This window comes from Oncorhynchus masou, unplaced genomic scaffold (genome assembly GCF_036934945.1).
Source record: "Oncorhynchus masou masou isolate Uvic2021 unplaced genomic scaffold, UVic_Omas_1.1 unplaced_scaffold_4141, whole genome shotgun sequence".
Lineage (NCBI taxonomy): Eukaryota > Metazoa > Chordata > Actinopteri > Salmoniformes > Salmonidae > Oncorhynchus > Oncorhynchus masou.
In genome coordinates, this window is record NW_027010539.1 from 17017 (window position 1) to 30903 (window position 13887).

Here is a 13887-nt window from a genome sequence, read left to right on the forward strand (position 1 = left end):
AGTAATAACCTCAACCAAACGTTCTCTGTAGTTGCGGATCAGACCTCCACAACGGTCCGGAGGAATTTAGACTATTCCTCTGTACAAAACTGTTTCAGTTCAGCAATATTCATGGGATGTCTGGTGTGAACTGCTCTCTTGATGTCATGCCACAGCACCTCAATCGGGTTGAGGTCAGGACTCTGACTGGGCCAGTCCAGAATGCGTATTTTCTTCTGTTGAAGTCATTCTGTTGTCGACTTACTTCTGTGTTTTGGGTCGCTGTCCTGTTGCATCACCCAACTTCTTTTGAGCTTCATTTGGCAGACAGATAGCCTGACATTCTCCTGCAAAATGTCTTGATAAAGTTGGGAATTCATTTTTCCGCCGGTAATAGCAAGCTGTCCAGGCCCTGAGGCAGCAAAGCAGCCCCAGACCATGATGCTCCCTCCACCATACTTTACAGTTGGGATGAGGTTTTGATGTTGGTGTTCTGTGCAGTTTTTTCTCCACACATAGGGTTGTATGTTCCTTCCAAACAACTCATCTGTCCACAGAATATTTTGCCAGTAGCGCTGTGTTACATCCAGGTGGATTTTTGCAAACTCCAGACGTGCAGCAATGTTTTTTTGGACAACAGTGGCTTCTTCCGTGGTGTCCTCCCATGAACACCATTCTTGTTAATTGTTTTAACAAGAATGGTCAACAGACTCGTCAACAGAGATGTTAGCATGTTCCAGAGATTTCTGTAAGTCTTCAGCTGATTCTTCTTAACGTCATTGAGCATTCTGCTCTGTGCTCTTGCAGTCATCTTTGCAGGATGGCCACTCCTAGGGAGAGTAGCAACAGTTCTGAACTTTCTCCATTTATAGACAATTTGTCTTATCGTGGACTGATGAACATCAAGGCTTTTAGAGATACTTTTGTAACCCTGTACAGCTTTTTGCAAGTCAACAATTCTTAATCTTAGGTCTTCTGAGCCTCTATTGTTCAAGGCATGGTTCACATCAGGCAATGCTTCTTGTGAATAGCAAACTCAAATTTTGTGAGTATTTTTTATAGGGCAGGGCAGCTCTATCCAACATCTCCAATCTCGTCTCATTGATTGGACTCCAGGTTAGCTGATAACTGACTCCAAATAGCTTTTGGAGAGGTCATTAGCCTCAGGGTTCACATATTGTTTCCAACCTACACAGTGAATGTTTAAATTATGTATTCAATAAAGACAAGAAAAATTCAATAATTTGTGTGTTATTAGTTTAATCAAACTATGTTTGTCTGTTGTTTTGACTTAGATGAAGATCAGATCAAATTTAATGACCAATTTTGCAGACAATTTTTCAGTGCATTTGGAAAGTATTCAGACCACTTGACCATTTCCAAATGTTGTTATCTTACAGCCTTATTCTAAAATGTATTAATTAAAACATTTTCCTCATCACGCTACACACAACACACCATAATGACCAAGTGAATAAAGGTTTTTAGAAAAAAAAAAATCAAAATTACCTTATTTACATAAGTATTTAGACCCTTTCCATGAGTCTCAAAATTGATCTTAGGTGCATCCTGTTTCCATTGATCATCCTTTAGATGTTTCAACAACTTGATTGGAGTCCACCTGTTCTAAATTCAATTGATTGGACATGATTTGGAAAGGCACACAGCTGTCTATAAAAGGTCCCACAGTTGACACGGAATGTCAGAGCAAGAACCAAGCCTTGAGATCAAGGGACTTGTCTTTAAAGCACAGGGTCCCCAAGAACACAGTGGACTCTATCATTCTTAAATGAAAGAAGTTTGGAACAACCAAGACTCTTCCAAGAGCTGTCCGCACGGCTAAAACTGAGCAATCGGGAGAAGGGCCTTGGTCAGGGGAGGTGACCAAGAATCTGATGGTTAGATTTTTGTGGAGATGGGAACACCTTCCAGAAGGACAACCATCTCTGCAGCACTCACCAATTAGGCCTTTATGGTAGAGTGGCCAGACGGAAGCCACTCCTCAGTAAAAGGCACATGACAGCACGCTTGGAGTTTGCCAAAAGGCACCTAAAGGACTCTCAGACCATGAGCAACAATATTCTCTAGTCTGATGAAACCAAGATTGAACTCTTTGGCTTGAATGCCTAGCGACACATCTAGAGGAAACCTGGCACCATCCCTTCGGTGAAGAATGGTGGTGGCAGCATCATGCTGTGGCAGTGATTGGGAGACTAGTCAGGATCGAGGGAAAGATGAACGGAGCAAAGTACAGAGAGATCCTTGATGAAAACCTGCTCCAGAGCACTCGGGACCTCAGACTTGGGCGAAGGTTCACCTTCCAACGACCCTAAGCACACAGCCAAGACAACGCAGGAGTGGTTTTCGGGACAGTCTCTGAATGTCCTTGAGTGTCCTAGCCAGAGCCCAGACTTGAACCCGATTGAACATCTCTGGAGAGACCTGTTTACTAGCTGTTTAGCAACGCTCCCCATCAAACATGACAGAGCTTGAGAGGATCTGCATTGAAGAATATAAGAAACAAGCTTGTAGCATCATATTCAAGAAGAGTCGAGGCTGTAATCGCTGTCAATGGTGCTTGAACAAAGTACTGAGTAAAGGTTCTGAACACTTCTGTAAATGTGGTTTTTCAGTTTTTTATTTTAATACATTTGCAAAGAAAACTGTTTTCTGTTTTTGGCTATAATGTAACAAAATATGGAATAAGTCAAGGGGTCTGAATACTTCCTGAATGCACCGTATATACAGTACTTCCAAACATTTTTCAATTTCAGACCAGTAGTGTATACAGTCAACCAACATGTGTCAGGATTTCCAAACAGTAGATGTCCCCATTGTTTTTTCTATGTTTTTCCCTTGACATTATTATTTGGTGTCTCGTTTCCCCTGATTGTATTTAAACCCTTTGTTTCCCTCAGTTCTGTGCTCTGTGTTTGTATGTTAGCACCCTGCCCCAGTAGTGTGAGGTCTTTTGTGTTTTTTCCTACCACCTTTTGGATTTGCCATTTTTTGTTTTTTAGTGTCTTAAGTACTGCTGCAAAGTCAACCGGGTCCTGACAACATGTACGTGTCGTGAGTGTCTCACAGCAAAGGAGTCTGTTAGAGTATTATGGGGACCGGTATTATGGGGAATTTTTTATTATGCTAATTTGATGTCCATGTGGGCGCGGACTTCTACTCTACAGGGTACCCTCATTAGCAAAGCCTGAGTGATAATTGCCCTTCTGCACACATCACACAGAGGCTGTGTTTTCTCAAACTGTGTAGAGATTGCACAACACTTAATGGTCTAATAAAAGTGTCCATAGGATGAAGCTTAGAGCTCAAAGATTCTGACCAGGTGAAGAGACTGGCACGCTTAAATTCACATGTGGTTTGTCTCATGTCAACCTTTAAATAAATATGTCAATTATCAATGAAAACAATTATTATCTACTTATCAGATTTAATAATCAATATTAGCTCTTTGTTGATCTTGCAGAGACTGAGGGGAATAATACTATGTCTGGATTGTCATACAAATTGTTCCCAAATATCACTGTCTCAATATTTTTGCTCAGGCATAACCCCCCTAGAGTTGATTGATGCACCGGGCGGATCAATCTAAGATACATAACAAGAAAATCCTCATCATAATCTATCAGTTTACAATAGAGATATCTGCATTGGATTTTTGCATTGGATGCGTCTCAATCCACCACATCCACCAGTGTCACACTTCCACATCTGCAGTGAAAGGTGTCAGAGCAAGAGAGATTCCGGAAATCAGTCTTCTCACAAAAATGTCTGTAATGTCCGAGCATTTGGTGTTCTCCGTTATTCTCTACGTCTCTCACAATTGTCAGTAGAGTCGTCTGAAGTTCTGTTTTGTACCGTCTGTTGAGGCGACAATCTTATGGGACCCCACTGTGAAAAGGGCAGATTTTGCTACACGGCCCAGACAAGTGACACGGGACTTGTCTGAAGGTAATTGCTACAGGTTTCAAAAACTAATGGAAGCATGAAGGTAGTTTTATGCCTACCCCAAAAAAGGGGTTAAATATGTGTCAAAAAATAAGTATATATACATATATTTATAAGCAGTACATTTCCTGAGTATATTTCCTCCTAGATTTAGGACACACACTTCAATAATATAATATACTATTACAATACTCAATATTATTATACATTTTTTTGAAATTCCTTTTTGCATTTATGAATGTGTTATTCAATGCATTTCTATGGGATTTAGTAGTAAAGTCTAAAATCAGTAATTTACATATTTTTTGATGACTAAAGTGGTCCTCTAATTCAAAATCAAATAGCTAAATTATCAAAAGTATGACCATCTGAAAACAACTCCACATCTCAGCTTAGCACCCATCCTCCCCCAAGGTCTTTTATTATTTGACATTTTTTGTTATTAGGATCCCCATTAGCCAATGGCGACAGCTCGTTTTACTGGGGTCCGACACATAACGAAGTAGACATTACAAAGAAAAAGACATTACTAAGACAGAAATAAAGAAAGATCTAAAGAAATACTATGTGTAATCTATTATATTGGACTCTGAATGAATAAATTATCAATAGATGAGACATGGTCATTCTCTGTCAAAATGTCTTCACACTCACACACACACACACACACACACACACACACACACACACACACACACACACACACACACACGCTGGAAATGCACACACACTCCAGGAGAGGTGTTACCTTTAACCACATGGTGTCACTAATGGATTGAATTTGAAGTAGCTTCCATAACAATTCAGCACTACAGTAGTGTCTTGGTTAATTTATTTTTCATTAAATCTGTCTTTTTGTTTCTCTTTGTTTTCTTTGTCGATATGATGGTAACTTTGAGAGTAAATCTCCCGAAAGTAGAACAATGTTACCTTCAGTATAGCCAAGCACCTTGCCTTGTCCTTTTATGATTTCATTTGTATTTTATTTATTTTTTATTTCACCTTTATTTATCCAAGAGGCCAGTTGAGAATAAGTTCTCATTTACAACTGCCACGTGGCCAAGATAAAGCAAAGCAGTGCAACACAAACAACAACACAGAGTTATACATGGAATAAACAGACATTCAGTCAATAACACAATAGATAAGTCTATAAACAGAGGTTAAATAATTACAATATAGCAATAAACACTGGAGTGATAGATGTGCAGAAGATGAATGTGCAAGTAGAGATTCGGTGGTGCAAAGGAGCAAATAAATATATAACAGTATGGGGATGAGGTAGTTGGATGGGCTATTTACAGATGGACTGTGTACAGGTGCAGTGATCTGTGAGCTGCTCTGACAGCTGGTGCTTAAAGTTAGAGAGGGAGATATGAGTCTCCAGCTTCAGTGATTTTTGCAATTTGCTCCATTCATTGGCAGCAGAGAACTGGAAGGAAAGGCGGCCAAAGGAGGAATTGGCTTTGGGGGTGACCAGTGAATATACCTTGCTGGAGCGCGTGCGGCGCGTGGGTGCTGCTATGGTGATAAGTGAGTACCTAGCAGAGACTAATAGATGACTTGTAGCCAGTGGGTTTGGCGACGAATATGAAGCGAGGGCCAGCCAACGAGAGCATACAGTTCGCAGTGGTGGGTAGAATATGTGCTGTACTGTATCAGTTACTGTACTTGGATACTGTACTGTATCCAGGTACAGTAACTGTAACCCAGTGACTCATTTGCTTGCTCATCGTAAGCAGCCTGGTAAAATAAGCAGTGGAGTGGGAATAAGTTGAATGATTAAATGTATGTAAAAATTATACTGTATTATGTCAAGGCTTTCAATGATTTCAACCACCGACAGATTTAAATGTTTGACCATTGAATTTGGCTACTTGACTTCCTTTAACTTACTTTACTCATAATGTGAATACTATTTAAAACATGTTTAATTGTTTAAAACATAACTCAAATATTGATCACAACCAATATAGCCTCACTAAATATATCAAGAAATATCAAATGACAAAACTAGATGCTAATCCTCAGATTTGACTAACTCTGACAAACAAATGCACAAACTGTGAACATATGTTTGAATACAAAATGAAATTTCTCAGGCAAAACAAAGTGTGCAGGAGGACATATGCCATTTCAAATCCTCTTTATTGCATTGCAGATAGACAGACAGCAGGTACATTAAAAGGAAACTCGAGCAAAATATGGAAGACAGCTATTACAGTACTTATTGTCAGTTAGTTCTGGTCATTTCATCAACCATAGCTTGCTCTTGTTGAGTTGAAGTTTCTGATTCATGTACTTTTCAGCGACCAGCTGGAGCTGGGACTGGGGCTGGGGCTGGAGCTGGGACTGGGGCTGGGACTGGGGCTGGAGCTGGGACTGGGGCTGGAGCTGGGACTGGGGCCGGAGCTGGGGCTGGAGCTGGGGCTGGAGCTGGGACTGGGGCCGGAGCTGGGGATGGAGCTGGGGCTGGAGCTGGGGCTGGGGCTGGAGCTGGGGCTGGGGCTGGAGCTGGGGCTGGTGCTGCAGGGGCTGGGACAAGACCAAGTCTTTGCAGAAGCAGAAGGTAGTTGTACTGCTGGAAAAAGTTTGGAAAGCCACGGCCAGGGCCAGGGCCACGGACACGCTAGAAGAAGGAGGGATATTGAAGGATAATCAAAACGAATGTAGTCGCTGGAGTCTGAATTGTGAACACCATACACAATAACTGTACATAGTTTATTTTAGAAGTAAATCATTTTTATTGAATAACTGTATAGAGCAAAGGGCCATGTAGATGCTGATACTATATGTATTTTTGTAATATATTCGTGTTTCATTTTTCATGTTTTCTTTACAAATGTTAAAATTTTTCTTCCACTTTGAGAATACAGAGTATTTTCTGTAGATCGTTTCAATCCCACGTTGTAACTCAACAAAAATTTAGAAATGTTGAGTGGTTTGAATATCTTTTGAAGGCATTGTATAATATGGCAGCTTCAGTTTGAATGCGGCCCACACCCTTCTGGCACAAACTTTGCCTTTCCTGTCTTTCTCTCAATGTCTCTGTCCCCAAATAAGGCAAAAATACTCCTTCAAAAAAGATGATTCATTCATACTACTCACCTCTTCACTTGAAGAGCGCTTCTCAATGACATGCTGATGGCCATGCTCATGCTCAGCCTTCAAAAGCAAACAATAAGACAATGAATTAATATATATGTGTGTAATATACTAACTTTAAGATCTTTCTAAGTCTAACATGACATTTGCACCAGCATTTCATGTACATACTATATGCATGACTTACCAAAGCAATAGAGAGAAGCATCACAAATCCAAGTAGAACAACAATCTTCATGCTGACAGTCTTCATCTAAATAGAGTATAAACATAAACATCATCACTTTATTAATCTATCTATTCCCTACATTGTTACAGATTATATTGTATGTATAATCTACTACACAGTTAATGAGTGTATAAGAATGACTTCACTCTGAACAAAGTGTTAGAATTATTAGTATAACCATACCTTAACGTATCTCAGGGTCAAAAGCCTTCTCAGTGCCTCTGTAAGCGCTAGTACACTCACCAATACACAGACAATATATAGTGTTTCTCAGCCAATCACAAAGCCCTAATGAAGCATAAATGTGTCGCAATGAAGGATGTTGTATGATGTCTAGGTGTTCCATGTAACGCTGGGCAATGCAAAACAGGCAAACAAATTTGCCTCTTGCCACTGCTATTAATCAAATGTTCGAACTGAGAATGTCAGTCGGCCTACTGTATCATTGTTTCCCATCTACTGTTAATTCCAGAACAATATTTATTCCACATCTACATTTATGGAGATAACATTCTCTGAGTGATTCTCTGTGTGAGTTTCCATTTTACCTCTGACTGGGTAGAGACAGACTTACCAGCAAATAAGTGTCTCCCTCACAATGTGGTCCAAATGTTTAATGCAAATGTCTGAAAGTATGCAAAACTATTTTGATAAATTGTTCGAACAATTAAGCAGGATAATTGTATACTATTAATTATTGATTACTCAGAGCTATGGAATATATATGGAGTGCCTGACTTCATACTGAAGTTAAAGAGTTCACAAACGTTTAATGTTGCAACCCATTTTCAAAGTGTCTTTCAAAATGGTCAAGTTTTTAGCCACCAATAAAAAACATGCACTATGTGGACACCACTTCAAATAAGTGAATTTAGCAATTTAAGCCACACAAGTTGCAGACAAGTGTATACAATTGAGCACACAACCATGCAATCTTCAAAGACAAACATTGGCAGTAGATTGGCCCGTACTGAAGAGCTCAGTGCCTTTCAAAGTGGCACCAACGTAAGGTGCTACCTTTTCAACGAGTCAGTTAGTCAAATGTATGCCCTGCTAGAGCTGCCACGGGCAACTGTAAGTGCTGTTTTTGTGATGTGGTAACATCTAGGAGCAACACTGGCTCAGCCCCGAAGTGGTAGGCCAGGGAAGCTCACAGAATGGGAAGGTAGAATGCTGAAGTGCGTAGCGTGTAAAAATCGTCTCTCCTCGGCTGCAACACTGACAAACTAATTCCAAACTGCCTCTGGAAGCAATGTCAGCACAATAACTGTTATTCAATGGGGTGGCCAAACAGCCGCACACAATTCGAAGGCCTTGAAACAGTGGTTTAAAGCTCAGCTATTGGACAACGTTCTCTAAGATGAAGCACGCTTCATGATCTGGCAGTCCGATGGATTAATATAGATTTGGCATTCTAAGATGCCAGAAGTGGGCATAATGCCAACTTTAAAGTTTGGTGGTTTAGGAAAAAAGCCAACTCACGGCTACCTTTGACTGACTGAGAAGAGGAAACATCGGGAGGAAAGCTGGGGGCTATTACAGCGGCAAAGGGGGACCAATCCATATTAATGCCCATGATAGTGATTCGATGAGCAGGTGTTTTTGGGCCAAGTGTATTTGGTTATCTGCACCCCAAGAAGAACTGAACTGAAACAAATTCTTATGATTATGAACTCAGATGTTTTGTTGATTTCATACTTGTTTACAATTGTTTTAGGACTTGTAGAGCCTTCCACCTTATATCAGAGAGGTTTCACACTTGTTTTGAAAGGATCTCAAATAGTTTGTCAAACAAGCAGAACACAACAGACAAAGACATACACAATGACGGATCTTAACTTATTTCATTTATTAATGATGGAAAAATCAGCTCTGAACAGGAGCTAATGTCAACATATTTGATTTAAACAAGTTTTTCTCCTTCCCCTATCAACGCCCATCTCATTTTCCACCCGCTGCTGGGGCTGGGGCTGGAGCTGCAGCAGGTGTTGCGGCAGGAGCAGAGGCGAGGCTGGCCAATAGGAAGGGCAGGAGGGCCATCAAGGCAGAGTTACCCTGAGAAGGCTGCGCATAAGGGAAGTAGGGTGGGTACTGAGGCTGCTGATAGGGGTAAAACCTTCCCAAACCACGGCCATAACCCCTGTACCTCTGCAGAGAGAGAGAGAGAGAGAGAGAGAGAGAGAGAGAGAGAGAGAGAGAGAGAGAGAGAGAGAGGAGAGAGAGAGAGAGAGAGAGAGAGATGGATAAATTGTTCTAAGCTCAAACAAACTAGTAATCATATTCAAATAGTAGACCGTACTGTAGACAGAATACTCTAATAGACAGAATACCTAACAGATAGTACTAAATATTACTGCACCTCATTGCTAGCTGAGCGCTCCTCTCGATCATGTTCCTCAGACACCTGCACACACAAACAAAATCCCAGGATGAATGATATTATGGTATAAAGTAATCAACACTCAAAGTGTGAACTTTAGTCCATCATATTGTAATAATTCAGATATTGACATATTCCAATGCAATGCAATCTGTGGAAACAGCAATCTCTTGATGTATTGATGTGTAAATTGAAGCCTTGATGTTGTATTTCAAGAATTCTTACAGGAATGGAAGAACAAAGTCCAATCAGGCACATCACTAGGAATAGTAGTTTCATGGTCACCACGGAGTTCTTGAAATGAAAAAGACATACAGTGAATTCAAAGCTAGACACGCATGACTAAACTCCACTACAGTGTTCTTTGAAGCTCTTACCTGTTCAAGTGAAGATGTAAAATGCTTTAAAAGTATTCAACTTGAGACTAATGCTGTATTGTAACTTAACAGCAAAAATATGCTTTTTATAGACCATTTCATTCCACTGTCAACCAATGAGCTTTCAGTCCCATGATCAATGGTGTGTCCTGGAGATGTGAAATGTGATGAAATTAGACATTTGGTGTGTCATTCTACAAATCTGTATATATCCATAGTGCCAACAGAGAACAATAGCTCATCAGTATTAGGAAACTTATGCTAAGTTGACAGGTTTTGAAACTGTTGATGATTTATACCCTTGTTTTTTGGGCATTGCGGAGGATAAATGAACACATTTAATTGTAATGTACATTTTTAATTTCTCAACTTATACAGCACAGCTCAAGTACCAGACTTTATTTTGATTTCTCCTATCGTGCAATATAATGTACAAAACCTTTTAATTTCTCAAATCACACAATGTAATGTACCACACTTTGTATAGATTTCTCACAATTTCCATAAACTTAATGAGCATTTATCAGAGGACTGGATAGACATACAATTCAGCTTGAAATATAAATGTATTTATTAAACAGAAATGCATAAAGGAATCACACTTCATAGTCAATGTCTGGGAGTTCCATGAAATACCTGATTGACAGAAAAGCAAATGAATGAATTTATAGGATATACATTGTACTTATGATGTTTGGGGAATCCAGTGTTGGGAAAAGTGCCCAATTGTCGTACTTGAGTAAAAGTAAAGATACTTTAATAAAATGGCTCAATTTTAAGTGAAGGTCACTCAGTAAAATACTGCTTGAGTAAAAGTCGAAAAGTATTTGGCTTGAAAAATACTTAAGTATTAAAATAATTGTAATTGCTAAAATATACTTAAGTATCAAACGGAATGTGTATAGAAATGGATTTTCCTTGTTCTGAAAACACATGCAGTACCATTTTTTGCAAACAAACACCCACTTCACTCCCAGCCTATGAACGTTGCCAAATCATCATGGGAAGTACTTGATTGTAGAATTAAGTAGGCTTATGATTACAAGTTAAATGCAGTCACCAGCTTAAACAGTATAATATGCAACTCAATCCCCACCTTGCCAGCAAATGTCCAGCTGAAATAACTTTTTGAATGTGTTGCCCCAAGCAAAAATGGATTATTCCTCAGATCCTTTTATAAAGACATTTTTTAGTACCATTACTTTTAGCAAACAAACACCTAATATTCATTATATGAAATATAAATCTTCATGGGAAGTATTGATTGTCAAATTATTGTAGGCTTTCTGATTGACAAACTGGCACCAGCTTAAACAGTATAATAACCCATTACAGTCTAAGCCCTGTCTAAGCTGCCAAGGCAAATGTCGGGAGGGCTTTTCTAAGCTTATTGAATGTGTGGCATGTTTCGTCACAATATTGTTTTTTGAACATTTTTTGGACTGAAGTTCAGACATTTTAAGAAAGACATCGGTTACTTTAGAGATGATGAAGATTTCATCAAAATATTAATTATAAAATACATATGACATTCTTAGTACACTTATTTAGTAGGACATTTTTCCCCCATTATTTCAATGTCACCAGTTTGACTTTAAATGCGGTATAATGTTAGCTATTTAGCTAAGATTGAGGGGAGGCCACCGGATTCTAGCTAGCTACTTTAGCAATGTCATCAAATATTCAGGCACCTAATTGAAATGTAGACTTAACATTAGTTAGCCTCTGTCCAGAATGACTGGGTTTTTCAGAACTTTAGGGCACCACTATGGCACTGCCGATAGAGGGCGGCTTGAGAACGTTCATAACAGTGGCATGACGTGACCGAGTGACGGAGGTGCTACCTATGAATTTGGGAATGTTTTAAGAAGGATCATTTTGCTATTTGATATTGATTTTTAAGGCCCCTTGAAGTATCAAAAAAATAATAATTTTATAAAAAAATGTATATGGTCTTATAGCAATAAACCAATAAAAACTCAATGAATAACAGTTATACTACATGGAACAACATGTCCCCCTATAAAAATCAAAAGGAAGTTTGTTCTGAAGAGTCTATCCTAAGAGTCTATCATAAGAAGGATCAGAAAACATTTCTTTTTAAATGTGATCTGATCTTCATCTAGGTCGCAACAATAGACAAACACAGCCTGTTAAACTAATAACACACAAACAATGATATGTTTTCATGTCTTCATTGAACACATCGTGTAAACATTCACAGTACAGGGTGGAAAATGTGTGTGAAACCTTGGATTTAATAACTGGTTGGCCCCCTTTTTCAGTAATAACCTCAACCAAACGTTCTCTGTAGTTGCGGATCAGACCTCCACAACGGTCAGGAGGAATTTGGACTATTCCTCTGTACAAAACTGTTTCAGTTCAGCAATATTCATGGGATGTCTGGTGTGAACTGCTCTCTTGAGGTCATGCCACAGCATCTCAATCGGTTGACGTCAGGACTCTGACTGGGCCAGTCCAGAATGCGTATTTTCTTCTGTTGAAGTCATTCTGTTGTCGACTTACTTCTGTGTTTTGGGTCGCTGTCCTGTTGCATCACCCAACTTCTTTTGAGCTTCATTTGGCAGACAGATAGCCTGACATTCTCCTGCAAAATGTCTTGATAAAGTTGGGAATTCATTTTTCCGCCGGTAATAGCAAGCTGTCCAGGCCCTGAGGCAGCAAAGCAGCCCCAGACCATGATGCTCCCTCCACCATACTTTACAGTTGGGATGAGGTTTTGATGTTGGTGTTCTGTGCAGTTTTTTCGACACATAGGGTTGTATGTTCCTTCCAAACAACTCATCTGTCCACAGAATATTTTGCCAGTAGCGCTGTGTTACATCCAGGTGGATTTTGCAAACTCCAGACGCAGCAATGTTTTTTGGACAACAGTGGCTTCTTCCGTGGTGTCCTCCCATGAACACCATTCTTGTTAATTGTTTTAACAAGAATGGTCAACAGACTCGTCAACAGAGATGTTAGCATGTTCCAGAGATTTCTGTAAGTCTTCAGCTGATTCTTCTTAACGTCATTGAGCATTCTGCTCTGTGCTCTTGCAGTCATCTTTGCAGGATGGCCACTCCTAGGGAGTAGCAACAGTTCTGAACTTTCTCCATTTATGGACAATTTGTCTTATCGTGGACTGATGAACATCAAGGCTTTTAGAGATACTTTTGTAACCCTGTACAGCTTTTTGCAAGTCAACTTAATTCTTAATCTTAGGTCTTCTGAGCCTCTATTGTTCAAGGCATGGTTCACATCAGGCAATGCTTCTTGTGAATAGCAAACTCAAATTTTGTGAGTATTTTTTATAGGGCAGGGCAGCTCTATCCAACATCTCCAATCTCGTCTCATTGATTGGACTCCAGGTTAGCTGATAACTGACTCCAAATAGCTTTTGGAGAGGTCATTAGCCTCAGGGTTCACATATTGTTTCCAACCTACACAGTGAATGTTTAAATTATGTATTCAATAAAGACAAGAAAAATTCAATAATTTGTGTGTTATTAGTTTAATCAAACTATGTTTGTCTGTTGTTTTTACTTAGATGAAGATCAGATCAAATTTAATGACCAATTTTGCAGACAATTTTTCAGTGCATTTGGAAAGTATTCAGACCACTTGACCATTTCCAAATGTGGTTATCTTATGGCCTTATTCTAAAATGTATTAATTAAAACATTTTCCTCATCACGCTACACACAACACACCATAATGACCAAGTGAATAAATGTTTTTAGAAGAAAAAAAATTAAAATCAAAATTACCTTATTTATATAAGTATTCAAACCCTTTCCATGAGACTCAAAATTGATCTTAGGTGCATCCTGTTTCCATTGATCATCCTTTAG

At 39.3% G+C, this 13887-nt stretch overlaps 1 protein-coding gene and 1 long non-coding RNA gene across 2 annotated transcripts; both read right to left on the reverse strand.

The window, feature by feature from the left end:
• Positions 1-6189: 6189 nt before the first annotated feature.
• Positions 6190-7500, reverse strand: LOC135534916 (mitogen-activated protein kinase 7-like). Its single transcript, XM_064961715.1, has 5 exons — positions 7460-7500; positions 7235-7300; positions 7051-7107; positions 6422-6571; positions 6190-6330 (listed from the first exon to the last, which is right to left on the reverse strand). The coding sequence occupies exons 2-5, from the start codon at positions 7298-7300 to the stop codon at positions 6190-6192; spliced, it is 414 nt and encodes a 137-aa protein (XP_064817787.1). The 5' UTR covers positions 7460-7500.
• Positions 7501-9141: 1641 nt separating this feature from the next.
• On the reverse strand, positions 9142-10094 carry LOC135534915 (uncharacterized). Its single transcript, XR_010454763.1, has 4 exons — positions 10034-10094; positions 9882-9950; positions 9636-9680; positions 9142-9424 (listed from the first exon to the last, which is right to left on the reverse strand). It is a non-coding gene; the product is annotated as an uncharacterized LOC135534915 (long non-coding RNA).
• Between the last annotated feature and the right edge of the window lie 3793 nt (positions 10095-13887).